The 15,443-nt window shown below is 43.4% G+C and overlaps 1 protein-coding gene across 4 annotated transcripts; it reads right to left on the bottom strand.

The window, feature by feature from the left end:
* Nucleotides 1-6,879: 6,879 nt before the first annotated feature.
* Nucleotides 6,880-14,577, bottom strand: TRIM21 (tripartite motif containing 21). 4 transcript variants are annotated; one of them, XM_033121325.1, is made up of 8 exons: nucleotides 14,455-14,577; nucleotides 14,138-14,348; nucleotides 13,036-13,480; nucleotides 12,460-12,555; nucleotides 11,129-11,359; nucleotides 9,257-9,279; nucleotides 8,486-8,586; nucleotides 6,880-8,198 (listed from the first exon to the last, which is right to left on the bottom strand). In XM_033121325.1, exons 3-8 carry the CDS (start codon nucleotides 13,441-13,443, stop codon nucleotides 7,648-7,650), a joined length of 1,410 nt encoding a protein of 469 aa, XP_032977216.1. In that variant the 5' UTR covers nucleotides 13,444-13,480; nucleotides 14,138-14,348; nucleotides 14,455-14,577; the 3' UTR covers nucleotides 6,880-7,647. The 4 variants fall into 4 exon arrangements, with proteins under 4 accessions (XP_032977216.1, XP_032977218.1, XP_032977217.1 ...); XM_033121327.1 differs by having other exon boundaries at nucleotides 14,203-14,348; XM_033121326.1 differs by having other exon boundaries at nucleotides 14,138-14,345; nucleotides 14,455-14,530.
* Between the last annotated feature and the right edge of the window lie 866 nt (nucleotides 14,578-15,443).

Here is a 15,443-nt window from a genome sequence, read left to right as displayed (position 1 = left end):
TGGCGCTATCCCTTACAGAATTCTCCTGGGAGCCTCCGAAGTGCCTCTCTCAGGTGTTCGGTGCCTGATCACTTTCCTGGAGTTTTCCCCTTAAACTCTTTGGTATTTGCAGGTGCTTTACTGTTCACAAAGCACTTTTGTATTTTACCTCATCAGATGCTCAGGAGCCCCTCAAAGAGCAAGTGACGCCCCTGAGCCTGAGGGCCCAGGAGTGGGCAGATTTCCTGAACAATTTGCTCTGACTCTGCCTTTGTGCCCTGGGACAGGGCTTGGTGGGAGAACAAGTCTGCAGGGTCTAGATGGGGCAGGTGTGTGGCAATCTCGTTGGGGACAGTGGGGGAGCCCTTTTCTTCTGGGGAAGGCATCAGAGGGGTCCGGAGAATCTGGAGCCTGCTGTGACTTCCTGCTTGCCGGATCTGAAACCAACGGGGAAATTCTCCTACAAGAGCAACAGCTTTGGGGTTGCTCTTGTAACTCCAAGGCCAGTGACAAAGTGTTGGTAGGTTGGGTCTCCTGCGTTACCAGGCCACATGGAGGCATTCTTGGCTTAGAGCAGGCACAGGGAGCTACTTGATAAGGGGGAGTCCATAGGTGAAAGGCACGGGTGGAGATGGAGCTGGGATCAGCTAGCTGATCCATAAGTTAGGTCCACATGATACCTCATCTCAAAATTTGGGGATATGCTGTTTTCCAAAAATGGAGGCAAATTGAAGTTTGCAAGAGCTGGTGAACTAGCCATTCCTTCTTGGTGGTGTACAGCAGTCTGCTGCCCAGGCCATTTCAACCAGATTCTGTGACAACTCGCAACTGCCTGGGCTCCCTCACCTAGCCTCCCTGTTCCTTCAGTAGGTTTGCATGGCTTCAGAGCTAAGGTGGGCTTTGCAGTGTGGGAGTCCTTTCCCTGCAGCCTGGGGCGCCCTTGTGGCTTTTGGCTCTCCCCTTCACTGAGCCTCCCCACGATGACACTGGGTTACAGTGGAGCAATTTGTGGACTGTGGGGCATACTTCTGGGAGGTGGCCTGCTTTCCCTCCATCACCCCTGCTTCTACCTCCAGGGCCTGGAGAGGGGAATAGCATCCTTGTGGTCTGAGGTTAGCTGCTAAGAGGCCGAGGGGTGATGGGAGCAGCGTGGTGGGGTGACAGCTCAGGGAGGGATTGTCAGGGTGCAACTCTTTGCTGGAAGACACTTCCTTTCCATAGGGGTGGTGGGCCCAAGTGAGACCTTTGGTGCTCCCATTGGACAGAATCCAGGAGCCCCCTCCCTGGTCCCCCAAAGACCCACCTAGTTAATGCAGGATGACTCTAATTAAGCTTTTGGGGGTGTCAAAGTTATATTCAGATTTTTGACTATGTGTGGGGTTGTGCCCCCAATTCACAGATTCCTGATATTCGGAGGACAGAATCCTTTTGGTCCACCCTGGCTCCCACCAGTTGTATGCAAGCTGCCCCAGGAAAACATGCACAGCTGCCTGCCATTGGGCTGGGGGTAAGGAGTGAGTAGCTGCTATTGTGCTATGAGATGAAAGTGATGAAAATTCATCACAGTTTACTGTCCGTGCCTTCCCCTGGAAGTTGGAAGCCTCCAATAGGTTCCAGAGTTCCAAAACTGCTATGTGAGACAGATTCTACCATTACAATTTTTGTCTCGGTGGGGACACACATTCCTGGTGATTTATACCCCACCATCCTCCCAATTTATCTGGAGGAAATACTAGGTTAGGAGTGAAAGCCTCTGAGTATGAAAAGGCACAGCTATACACACATAAAATTTGAAGATAGAGATCTAATTACTGGAGGTGCCTGAGGACCAGGTGTCAAGAGAAAAAGGTAGAAGGAAGTAGGCATAATGAGTTGGTCCATGTGGGACCTCAGGTGAATTGGTGGAGTCAAGTGCTCTTCTTTTATGGGCCTGGGGTCTTCTCAGTCCTCACTCAGCGCTTTGGACGCCACATCCCACTACATGTGCATATCCTGCTGGCCAATGTCAGTATGCTGGCTCCACCTTTGCTGAATCCCATCATTTATGGGGTTAAGACAAAACAAATACGAGACCAAGTGATTTATGTGTTATCTCCAAAACAGAAATGACTTTAGGAGTAGTTTAGGGATGGCAGAGACTTGTTTCTCAGAAATCTTTGGTCTCTCCGTGATGTGCTTTGACAGCAGTAAACAAGAGAACTAGAACTGAGTCACCGGGAGAAATGGCTCATTGAGTTATGGGCCTCTGGAGCAACCTACTGAGACTGTGAGACTTGCCTCTCTGATCAGTGTGAAAGCAGTACATGTGGGTTGACTGAGATACTTACAGATTATTATTTGAGGAATGGACAGGTTGCTCTCTAGTAGTCAGGTCAACTCAACTTTGGAAATAGTCTAGTTTAGATAAGTAGTAAGTTTTCTGTCTTGAGCTATGTAAAGCCCTGAGCCGCCTACCACATTCCTGAACACCTATGGAAAACCTTCATTCCTTCAGGCTTTCTCAAAATATGATATGGGTGTTAAGAGGACAGTAACGGAGCTATGCTCCTAATATTTTACTTTCTGGGAGTTGTTTCTCAAAGATCATGTTCCCCCTTAACATGGTACAGAATAAATTCAGACTTCCTTTCCAGTAACAGTTTCCATATTCTTCCATGCAACTTGTGCTTCAGTCTCCAGGAACTGTATCTCTAATTCCTCCATGTTCAGTTATGTTTTTAAGTGTACTAGTGCATTTTTTCTAATGATCCATTTACCTTGAATAACTTCTCCTTTCCTTGACCTTTGAATGAATTCTCATCATTCATCTTTCAATGCCCATCTTGGTGTCATCTATTCAATGAAATCATTATTAACCACCTGATCCCAAATTTAAGTACTACTTCCTCTGTGATATAATACCATAGTGTTGATACTTCTTTTCAAAACATTTACTTCTTTTTATATAAGTATTCCATAGAAAAATGATAACAAGAAAATTAAAATTAAAATTGCACATGATCCCACTACCCAGAGAAATTTACTGTTCCATTTTACAGGGTAATACATTTAGAAATCTACAATTTTAATGACTGTATTTTATACCTTTTAATTATTTATTGACAGCATGCTTTAAAAAATTTCTTTTTACTCTAGTTGAGGTAACGTTCACCTTTTTATTTTGTAATACTTATGTTTTTTTTAACAATTAACAATATAAATTCTATTCTAGGGACACTTTTATACATAAGATTTGTCTTTTTGTGTGTATTAAGCTTTGCATGATTTTAGCCTCAAGAAGAATTACGAGGTCTGGGATATGAAGATTTTAGGCTCCTCTGGAACATTGAAAAATTGCATCTGAAGTTATTAATTTTCACTTATCAAAAATACATAAAAGGGCCAACACTTATTGCACCGTTATTAACATTCAGTAAGTAGTTTATTTAAAAACTTGCTATGTGATAGGGTGAAATCATTTTCTCATTGTCTTTTAATTTGAATTTATTTAGTTAATAGATATATTGAACAATGTTTATTATGCTTATTGGATACTACATTTCTTTGTGGATTAATAGTAAAAACCATTTATTGAACCTGTGCAAAGCTTATTTCATACCTTATATTATTAAATCCCCACATCAGACTCATTATTGTTTCTATTATTTCCATTTCATAGTCATGTAATTTGAGACTCAGAGGATGCATAACTTCCCCAAGGTATTAATATTTATTGAAAGAGATTTCTCTGGTTATAATTTCTGTAATTTTCTTTGGTTGGCTTTTGTTTTACCTAAAGAGATATATGAAATATTTTCAAATCCATGATTCTTTTCCTTTGTAGGTTTTATTGTTTTAATGTTAGACTATTATCTTCAACCTAAGATTTGATTATTATTCTTAGATTTTTTTTCTAGTGTACTTTTAAATATTTAATTGTTTAACAACAAATGTTAACATGTAAACAAAATTAAACAAAATAAAGAAAACAAACTTCAATGACTAATATTCATGGTTGCTAAGACATGGGAACCACCAAAGTGTCCTTTGATAGATGAATAGATGAAGATGTAGTACATATATACAACGGAATATTACTCTGCCGTAAGAAAAGATGAAATACTGCCATTAGCGACAACATGGATGAATCTTGATATTATCATGCTAAGCAAAATAAGTCAGACAGAAAAAGTCGAGAACCATATGAGTTCACTCATATATGGGACATAAAACTGAAAGCAAAAAAACCAAGACAAACAAAAACTCAGAAACAGACAATAGTTTAGTGGTTACCAGAAGGTAAAGGGAGTGGCGGAGGTAGAAGAGGGTAAATGGGGTCAAATATATGGTGACAAAAAAGGATTTGACTTTGGGTGGTAAACACACAATGCAATATACTTGTGTGTGTGTGTGTGTGTGTGTGTGTATAAATCTCAATAAAGCTGGAAGGAAAAAATTATGGTAATATACAATGGCATATTATTCAACCATAAAAAAGAAATCCCATCATTTGTGACAACATGGATGAACCTGGAGGACATTATACTAAGTGAAATAAGCTAGAAAGAGAGACAAATACTGTATGATTTCTTATATGTGGAATCTAAAAGTTGAACTCATAGAAACAGAAAAGCAGAATGGTGGTTGCCAGGAGCATAGGCTGGGGTTAATAGGGACATGCTGGTTGAAGGGTACAAACTTTAGTTATGAGATGAATACATTCTGGGGATTTAATGTACAGCATGATGACTAATTAATAATACTGTACTGTATATTTGAAATTTGCTGATCTTAAGTGTTCTCATTACATACACACAAAAGGTAAGTATGTGCAGTAATGGATGCTAATTAGCTTGCATTTGGGAATCATTTCATAAAGTGCACACCGTAAATATATAATTTTTGTCAATTATACTACAATAAAGCTGGAAAAATTGAAAATATAAGTTTCATAAATAACAAGGGAGGGGCACCATAATTTTTAAATTTCTTGATTACACCTTTATCATACAGCTGTGATAGAACTAAAAAGTATGAAGATTAGACATGATCTTGAATATGCATGACACAGAATAAGCAGTGGATAAAATTTTTAACTACCTCTGCTTTAGCTTGTTTAACTTCAAAATTACGGTGTAGTAATTCCCGCCTCTTCTTATTCAAAAGGAAGTTGAGAATCAAAGGAAATTACAACAGTCAACAGGTCTTATTTGCATTTTAAAAGATAATATTAATCAATATTGGAATTGGTGCTAGTAGAATCTTCCCTCATTTCTCAAGAGAATTTTTGTGTGACATGCAGTAGTGCACCTGGATCACTTGTTAGAAATTACTGGTGGGGATAAAAGTTGAGGTAGTATGAAATCTATACCACTTAATTCCTTTTGGTGGAGAAGAGGGGACGGTAGTACGTCATCTGTATAATGTACATCTCCAAGTATCAGGGCAACAGGATATGCCAAAGTATTCAGATTTTGAGACATGAGAATATTTAAGTTTACATCATTATGGTACTGTCCTCCCACCAGTATATCAACTGAAGGGAACAAGGCATCATTTAGCATTGGTCAACCCCAAGGTAGAAACACAGAGTAGCAGAAAAGCTGATTTTATAAGTTACCTTTCTCTTTAAAAATATTCCTCCATAACCCTGATATAGATTCTAACTGTTCTCCATGACATCCCCATTCACATAGGACTGAGTTCTCCTGTGTTTTCTTTCTCCAGTTTGTGAACCAATGCACTGGTTGACTTTGCCAACTTATCTTATTTAGCTCTGTAATGTCATCTTGCCGGAGAATTTTATCCTTCCTCCAAAGGACCTCCTTTCTGTCCAGTGTTAAGATAGACCATTACTCATCCTTAGAAACAACTCTTTTATCAATAAACTCTTTTCAAGGTCACTGACATCTTTGCATCGTACCTGAATTTTTCTTGAAATACTTAGAAGTTCTGAGGGCACATCTGAGATTCTATTTTAGATAAGGAATCAAGGTTCCTGGAATGACAGCAGGGGGCTTTCTCATCTACTATCACCCAGATAGATCTTCAGTGTTCCAACCTTAAAAGCTTAAACTCAAGAAAGTGTTTGCTGTCACCAGGTGATGCTGTTACCTCAGCTCTGGCCTTCCTACCAATCAGGGCTCAACCAGAGAAGCAGAACTAGTAAGAGATAAAGATTGAGATTTATTGCAAGGAATTCACTTACCCAACAATGGGGGCTGGCAAGGCAAGTCCTAAATCAGAAAGGGCAAGCTGAAACTCTTGGGCAGAAGCTGAAGCTGCTATTCATAGGTGGAATATCTTCCTCAGGTGTGGGGAGCCATGATTTCTTGTTATTCTAAAAGCCTTGCAGACTGGCTCAGTTTATGATTAACTTGTTTCGGCTTCTAAGGCATTATCTCTGCCTGTTCCTGGAGGGTGCTTGCGAGCTGCTGAGAAAGTAGGTGGGAGTGACCGGTTCTCGGACACTGAGGACTGAAGACTAGCAGGATAATTGGTGGGCTTTGCCATGAGATAATGACTTTGGGAAAGTTTCAAGGATTTTGTATCTTGTATGTAAAAGTTATAAATTTACTCTTAATGAGATAATAGCATTGAGGCTTGTTTAGTAGTTTCTTCTTTTCTGTGTTTTAGGTAAAAGATAACTTTCTGTGATGTAATGCATTCCTTTATCTGCTGACTGTTAAAACTGCACGTATTCTTAGGGTATATAAACGGTGGTAGTAAATAAAGCCGATGCTTCAGCATCACTGGAGACCGGCCGCATCATCATAATTGTGAGTGTCTTTATTTAATTCCCACTCCCCCTTTCAGGTTCTTCGTTGATTTGTGGCTGCTGGTCGGCCACACTCAGGGAAGCCAAAGTTCTGCTCTGAATGCCTTTCACCTGATGGAATGAGGCCCACCCTGTTTATCTTCCTTAAAGTCAAATGATTATGGACTTTAATGACATTTACAAAAGACCTTCAGGGCAACATCTAGATTAATGTTTGATTGAAAAACACTTAGCCTAGCTAAATGGACACATCAAAAAACCATCACACCTTCCATTTAGATTGATATGCCCTTTAACCAACTCTATCATTAACAAGATATGGTTGGGAAATAAAGCGGGATATGGGGGAGCACCGCAGGCTGGATATTTAACTTGGTAGTCTAAGGAATGTATAATTCAGCCTTTCTTTAATAAGCGTGGCTTTTTTCTATAGGCAGTGTGGAACCACTTATGGTCAGGTGGGTTGTCGGTCAGACGTGTATGAGAACAAGGATTGAATGGGATGCATTGCGGCCTAGTATACTTAGGAAGCCTTTCTGCACACCACGTGTGAAATATAATAGCGATCTGACCAAAGGCCTAGTAATGGAGAGAAGAGAACAAAACTTGAGTCGCGTAAACAAGGCAGAAACATGTTTTGGTTAATCCAGATGAGTTCGGACCGAATATAGTTTGTTTCATGGAGGGAACCATAAAGAAATCTAGGGCAGGAATATTGATGTTCAGGGTGATTTGACACAGACTTTCAGTGACCTCCTTGCCAGTCTGCTTGCTGGTATCCTGACATCCCTGCAGAGACAAAGGTGGTTCAGAGTTCCTGGGAAAATGAAACAGCGTCAGTGGCTGAGCAGGGGTACCCACGAGGCGGGGGTAACAGTGTCCAGAGAGAGCCATCAGCAGGCAGTGGATCCCTACCATCCCATCCTCAGTGGACAGAGGGTTAGAGGGGCAGCGTTTCTTCCTCCATCATTGAATCCAGGATTGAAGAAGGGCCGCAGGGGTCCAGTGAAGGCACATTCAGAGAAGGTGTAGATGAGGGAGCCGTGGTCAGTGATGTTGTAGAAGGAGACAGTGCGGGCCTCGTAATCTAGGAAGATCCCAATTTGGCATGGAGGCACCGAAAGTTGGAGGGGAGTCTCGGGGCAGGTGCCAGCCTCATATTTTTGTTTGTCCCACAGCCAAATTGTCCAGAAGCCATTGTCGGGGTTAAGCAAGAAATACCCCTTCCTTTGCACAGACTCTCTACAAACCCCTAGGTCCCAGGCTGCCTTTCCTGTCACATCTACTTCCCAGTAAAATTTTCCAGACTCAAAGCGCTGAGAACCCAGGACCATGGGATAAGTATCAAATCTCTCCTCATTTTCAGGCACCTTCTGCTGGGTCTCTCCAAGCTTCACTAGTTGCCGATCCTCTGAAAGGATGAGCCACGGATTGGCTGTGTGTGGATCCAGAGTAATGCGTACTGCAGAGAGAGGACCAGAGTCAGGCTGGGCGAGTATGGGGAGGTCACTAATCCGGTGCCAGTGGTGAGGGGATGAGGAAGAGGGGGTGACCCTGAATCTCATTATGGGAGGAAATGATCCCCCCCAGCCAGCTCCAGCCCTTGCCCTGACCTTTGAGGAAACCACCTTCCCTAGCTCCACCTACTCCGATCTGAAATTTCTCCCCAACCCTGGCACATACTCTGCATCCTTGTTATACCATTCTGCGGCTCACAGGCCCGTCCCATATTCCTGGCACTCGCCTCACCTCCACACGTCCTCAACATCTTCTTCAGCCCTGGCACATGGCACACACTCCTCAGGTCTGGGGAGTCGATGTTTAGCTCTTTCAGGTTCCAGGACTCACTCCTGTGGGAAATAGAGTTAGAGACCCTGTCTCCAACTCCTACCCCACCCCCAAACCCTAATGCTATAACCTGCCTTGTGGATGACTGATGATTCAATCAACACAAATTTATAAACACCTCTTATGTTAGGATCCCTGGGAGTGGCAAGCAAAAGGAGGCAAGATTTAGCTCCTATTGCTGCCTTCCTGGTTACATGGGCCTCTGTAGCACGTGGATAGTCTGTATCTTGTCTCTGAGTCTGAGGTCACCCTACAAGCACATTCTGTTTCATTTTATAGGCAGAATGCTGAATCATTTCCTAAGGAATGACAAGAAGTCTTACCTACCCTGTGGTTCTTACTCATGACTCTTTCTGGGACGTTTGTAACTGGTTAGATTTAGATTTTTTTTTTTTTTAAAGGAGTCCCAGGAGGCTGCAGACTCAAAACTCCCCCAAATTTCCCTGTTTGTCAGGGCTTAATTTGGTGAAGATGTTACAGTCCAGTTACTTTGGGCAACTCACCAACTGAGATATCCATTAATCAGCCCTCTGAGATCAGAATATATTTTATGGAGGACTAGGTCTTTGACAATAGAAACTTCAGTGCATGTTTTTCTAACTCGATAACCTTTTTCACAGGTGTATATGCTTCCTCCCATCCCTTCCTCTAACAAAGAAAACCTCTCCTTACCTTTCCAGGACACTTTTCACCTCCTGAGGGAAAAAGAGACAGAGTAATTTTCAGAATCACTGGTTCACCATTGAGACTTCAGTCCTGTGGGTGATGCAATGCCACCCTGAGGTCCACAAGACACTGCTCTGCCCCATTCCGCTGGGCCATGGCCCAAAAGACATTTTTGACTAGGTTGGAGCAGAAAGGATGTGTGGATGCTTCTAAGGTAACCAGAAACCCACATGTGACCTAAGGTACGGAAAGGACGATAAGTATTCCAATTCAGAAAACACATTAGAAAGACCAGATTCTTGGGGAGAGGAAGGGAGATGGGAAGAGTAGAAAGGGGTCAAATAGCCCAGCCTGGGTGAAGCCCAGAGACAGTCACAGGGAAAGAATAGACAGGACAGGATGCACAGATATTGTTCTACCTCATTTGTGGGCCTGAGTTGTTTGGGGAGAAAAGGCTGGTTAGTTAAAGCTCTGTCCTCTGCTATAGTTAATGTGGCCTCTCATGTAGGTGAAATAAAATCACCTGAGAATATTCTGTCGCAGGGGTAGGGGGCCCTTACCTGGGAACTAGCAGGCTCCTAGGCCCAGTCAAAAGTGCATTAGAAGCTTGGCTCAATGCTGGGCTAAAGCAAGATTTAGATAGCAGGAAGAAGAGAGCCTGCCAAGTGAAGCCAATCTAGTCACCATTTTTTTTTTCCCCCCCACAGACCAAAAAGAAATGGCTTCACGACCACACTTGAAAGAGAGACAGTGAAAAGGTATGGGAAAAAAAGAACTGTAGAATGTTACAACAGAAGGGACTTTTGAGACTATCTAGTTCCTAGATACCCAAAATGAGGTAAACATATCATTGGTGGATGTGAGATCATTTTAAATAGAACATACATTGGTAATTATTTTAATCTTACCTCTACCTCTTACTATTTGGGTGAATTTGGTCAAGTTATTCAGCTTTAGTCTTTCACTAAATCTCTTAACATCTCTGCACCTTAGTTTTCTTGTTTTTAAAACGGGGATAACAGCAGTACCCACCTCATTGCGTTGCCATGAGGGATTGAATGCCTGTCACGTACTATGTGCTATTGAAGAATATGCAGTTATTATTATTGTTATGAAATAAATTAGAAAAAATATCAGTAACATATCAACACATGATTTCTTGGCTACTATTGGTCAGGACAAATTTCCTTTTAAACTAAATTTATTCTGGTAAAAGAGTGAGACAATGTAAAGAAAAATAACATGTTAAAATTGCTTAGGTAGGTCATAGTAGCAGAAAACGTAAAGATGATAAATTTATGACTAAAGTTTGGGGAAACCCTTGTTATGTCGTCCACTCCCTCCTTATTTCACCAATGGAGAAATAAAGTCTAGTAAAGGAAAAATGACTTAACCTAGAGTAATGGAGAGAATTACTTACAGGGCTGGAGCTGAGCTACTGTCTCCTAATTTTTAATTCAGTATTTTTAGTTATTTATGAAAACCTTCCCAAACACTCATAGAGCCTTAGCGTATTCTCTCATTAAATCCTCACAAAAATTCTTTGATATGTAATATCATAATATCCATTCAGCATATGAGAAACCTGGTAACTCAGAAAGATTAAGGACCTTTCTCAAGGTCATGAACCTGGTATATATTAGAACAGACCCTTATCAGAGGTGTCCATTTTTAAAAATTGCTGCATGGAATATTCCTTCCTACATCTGTATCTCTCCATGGCTTAAATGCAAACCACTCATGGGTCCAAATTCTAGCTTGTTTTATTTAAGAAAATTCCAGGGACCAGGTTTACATTTGCTCTGAGGGTAGCCCTAGAGAACTCGGGCTTTTTTCAGTTAGTCTTTGAATTCAGAGTGGGAGCCTCTCCCACCTCACCTGCAGCAGTTCCAGGTCTGAGCTCCGACTCCTCTGCTCCAACTCTGCGATCAGCTCCTGCAGGTCCTCCCTGTTCTGGGCCAGCTCCATTTCTGCCTCCCCCAGGATTCTCAGCTGTTCCCTCTCATCCTTCTCCAGCTTCTGCAGTTGCCTCTGCTCCTCTTCAGCCAGGAAGATTTTCTGCTGCTCAAACTCTGCATGAATCCTCAATTTGTGTGTCTCAACCTTTCTCTTTGGTGTCATTGGAAAGAGAAGTGGTTTTTATCAAAATCCCCCAAGCTTCAGGATGAAGATGTCCATACCTAATTCTATTCTCTATAGACTCAACACTGGTTCTTTTTGGGAATAAACACACACACGCACACACCCACACAATCAATTTTGCGGGGAAGGTATGAGTAGGGAGGTGAGGCTTCTGGAACTAAGAGGGGAACGGGATTGGTGGGGGAGGGTGCATTGTAGCTGCCCTACAACCACTGCTGCATTGGCCCATGTTACCAGAGACTTTCAACCTCTTTCAAAACCCAGTCAGCACCCACGTATGTCCTTTTGTCTTCCTATCTTGGAGAATTACTAAGACAGTAACACCTGTCCCCATCCCAACAAGCTCACAAAGATAACACCATTCTTAAGTCCTGGGGAAAGAACGTCTTTGTGATATTCTTTGCTTGCCCTTTTGTGTTAGTGATTGAAGAGTCACCGGATAACACAGGATGACCCTTTTTGCCACCACAGGCTGGTACACTTCCCCGGTCCCAAATCTTCCTCTTCTGGGTTCTACTGGTCATGAGTTCCTTCCACTCCTCTGGCCCTGACCCACCCCACCTCCAAATCACCAGTGCAGGACAAGCTTTAGTTCTCCGTTCTGTTTGAACCAGTGATCTGGACATGGTTAAGCAATCACCTGGTCAGACTGGTTTTCCTACCTCAGGCCTTGGTGGTTCCCTTACGTCTGTTCATCACAGCCCTTGTCATTTCCTAACAGGCCTAGCCACTGGTCATCTCTCCTGGAATACCTGTCCCAGACACCGTGGTGTGGTCATCCCCTAAGACTGGGCTCAAGGAAGAGGAGATTTAGGGTATGGCTTGTCCCTCAGTACCTTCTCCTAAGACTTGATCTTTGTGTCTGATTGGGAGTTCTCTTTGAGCTTCATACTCTTTATGCCCCTCTATCAGGAGACCTAGAGGACTGTTGGTTTTTGAAGAGTGAGATACACACACTCTATCACTCCTCAGACAGGCACAGCTATGGTCAGGGCTTTCTTGAGGCCAGGACCCTGGACCCTGCCTAGGCTTCTGATCTAAGATTCCCTTTGGGATATGACTCTTGCCTTCCAGTCTGTTCTCTTTGTAGCAATATCCACTTCCAACTTCTCAACCGACTCTTGTTCTTGTCTCAGTTTCCCTAATGCCACCTGGAGCTTCTCCTGCACAGAAAGATAGCAGGTTAATGTCCGACCAGATCAAGAAGTAGGGTGGGGTAGCATGAGGTGGGGGAAGGTTTACTGGTTCTTAGAAAAGCTTGTGTGTAGAGAAGGGAGGACTAGTCTGATTGGGGTAGGAATTTTGTGGAAAGGAAAACTTTGGAAAAAGCCTCATGTTTCTTACAAAACAGAGCCACATTGTTGGGGTGGCAGGGGTGAGGGCACTACTTATTCCTAACTAACCAGGAAGCCACAGGGAATCATGATCCTTGCATCATTTTACCATAGCGTCGCCCCTGCTCCTGGGGAATGAGAAGGCTGTGCTGACCCTTAATTTAGACATAAAAAGTGGGGGACACCCATTCTTTCTCTAATCTCTTTACTCTATGGGTGACTCTCTCCCATCCCAGCTCTGGGGAACAAAGCACTCATCAGGGCCCCCTCTCCTTTCTACCTGTTCATGCCTCTGTGCCAAGGCCTCACCTGGTATTCCTGAGCAGCCTCCTCAATCGGGACCATGGGATGGTCACGGTGTTTCCGGGACTGGGAACACACCCAGCAAAGGGTGGTCCCATCTTTCTCGCAGAATAGGTGAAGTTTCTCTCCATGTACTCTACATTGCTTCTTCTGTGTGCCCTCCTTGGCATTCTGGCTGATTTGTCTTAGGTTGTCTACCAGGTTGGCTAGCTGGCGATTTGGCCGGAAGTTCCTGAGCAGGAATTTGTTCCGGCACACAGGACAGACACTGCCTCCACCTTTCCCAACCTGAGAGATACATTCGTTGCAGAAGCTGTGGCCACATTCAATGCTCACAGGCTCCACCATAGGATCCAGGCAGACAGGGCATGTGACTTCCTCCCACATCATTGCCAAGGGCATTGCTGAGGCCATGAGGGGAAATGTTTCTATGAAGTGGCACTATGGAGATCTTGCAGTGACATAATGGGGAGAGGAGAAAAGGAAGGAAGACGACGAGAAAGGTTGTGTGAGAAAAGCGAAAAAAATTAAAAGGCAAACATGAGGGAGAGTGACCGGTAGGGGTTAAAACACAAGAACATTAAGCTGAATGACAAGAGCTTCTCCCCCCCAGTCTGCTCCATTGATCCAGTCACACAGAAGGGGGAAGTGAATCCCCAAAAGACAGTGAAGTTGTTGGGAACTTCAGCAATAAAGCTGTTCACAATTCTACTTTTATCACATTTATCTCTGCTTAAACCCTCAGTGCCCAGGCTTTTCCCATCCATCTTCTCCCATCTCAGGCCATCAGTTCCTTATATATAGTAACATGAATATATACAGAAGAATATATTTATTCTTGTAAGTATATACGTATATCTGTAGGTGCACCTATATATGCATATATGTATACGTATCTGTATATGTATATATGTGTATATGTTTATACAGACACGAATGTGTGGTTAGCACTCAGCACTCCAGGCCCTTCTCTCGGCTACTCCACCCTAGCAGCTTCATTTCCTCCAGGGCATAGATCTATAAACTTCTAACATCCTAAACAACTCTGTCCCTCTCTCCTCCAGAAAGAGACTTTTGGAGATGGGAGTCTCAAGGATTGCAGACCTACCCTGCACCGGGCCCTCCTGGCCCACCCTGCCTCCTAGGTTTCTGGCCTGGTGCTCCCAGCTTCACCTGGCCGCTCGTCCCAGCTCTAGTGCCAGCAACAGGGCAGCCCGAGCTCCTTCCAGGTGACTTGGTCCCGTTCACAGCCCAGCCTCCTCCCAGGGCAGCCGAGTCAGCGCGGGAAAAACTGCTGGGTTAGGGCTGAGTGAGCCCTGCTGCGGAGAAGGTAAAACTGAGAGTGAAGGTTCTAGGGGTGGGCACTGGTTGGAAGGGGCTTCTCAGGGAGGACTGGGGTACCTTGGTCTAGCCAAGTTCACTCACCTTTTCAGGGACTCAGCAGATGGCAGCCGGCTTTTTATTTCACTTTCGATTCCTCTAAAAGGGAAGTCTGAACGGGAGGTAGGCACACGCCCGAGAGTAGGAGGAGCAAGAGGAGGAGAGTACACTGAAGGGGTGGGGAGGGCAGGAGAGGGAAGAGGAAGTGGGAGGAGAGAAGGAGGAGTGGAGGGTCTCAGTATCCGAAGCTGCTGACACCTCTGTCTAGTGCTTCTTGGAGGTTGGGACTGAGTGGAAGCTCCGCAGCGTTTAGTTCTTACTTCGTGCTCCCTCCCATGTCCTCATTGTCTAATACAGTAAAATATCGTATCCACTAGATGGAAGCGTCATCACCCCATGCCAACATGCTATGCCTACGTTTGGGAGCTCTTAGGGAGGTTTGGATGGAGAGGAGAGTGCCTGGAGCTCTCCCTCACATGCCACCATCTGCTGCCTGCTTTCAGAAACAATTCCTTTTCAGGCGATTCAATATTTTAACTTAAGGGTGTAAAAGATTTATTGTGCTTGACCCCAAGGCAGATATCACACCAGTGAGTGGTAAGAAGGGAATTGACAGTTAGTTGTTGAACACCAACTGGGTTCTTGTCACTGAGCTAGGGAGTTTCTCAGGTTACTATTATTTTTATTTTAAAAATTGTAAAATACACCGGACATAAAACTTACCATCTTAATCATTTTTAGGTGTATAGTTTGGAGGCATTACATACATTCACATTGTTGTGTAATTATCACTACTATCCATCCATAGAACTTTTTTTCATCATGCCAAGCTGAAATTGTACCCGTTAAACAATGATTCCCCACTCAGCCTCTGGCAACCACCATTCTATTTTCTGCCTCTATGAATTTGACTATTTTAGGTACCTCATATAAGCGAAATCACACAGTATTTGTCCTTTTGTGTGACTTACTTCACTTAGGGTAATGTGCATGTTGAAGCATGTGACAGGATTTCCTTGCTTTTTAAGGTTGAA

This window comes from Rhinolophus ferrumequinum, chromosome 11 (assembly GCF_004115265.2).
Source record: "Rhinolophus ferrumequinum isolate MPI-CBG mRhiFer1 chromosome 11, mRhiFer1_v1.p, whole genome shotgun sequence".
Lineage (NCBI taxonomy): Eukaryota > Metazoa > Chordata > Mammalia > Chiroptera > Rhinolophidae > Rhinolophus > Rhinolophus ferrumequinum.
This window is presented reverse-complemented; position numbering and strand designations above follow the sequence as displayed.

Coding starts and splice junctions, on each gene's coding strand:
- TRIM21 (XM_033121325.1), bottom strand. CDS start 13,443: ATGGCCTCAGCAATGCCCTTGGCAATGATGTGGGAGGAAGTCACATGC. Junction 12,556..13,035: donor AGGCTGCTCAGGAATACCAG/GTGAGGCCTTGG, acceptor CTTTCTGTGCAG/GAGAAGCTCCAGGTGGCATT. Junction 11,360..12,459: donor CAAAGAGAACAGACTGGAAG/GCAAGAGTCATA, acceptor ATGACACCAAAG/AGAAAGGTTGAGACACACAA.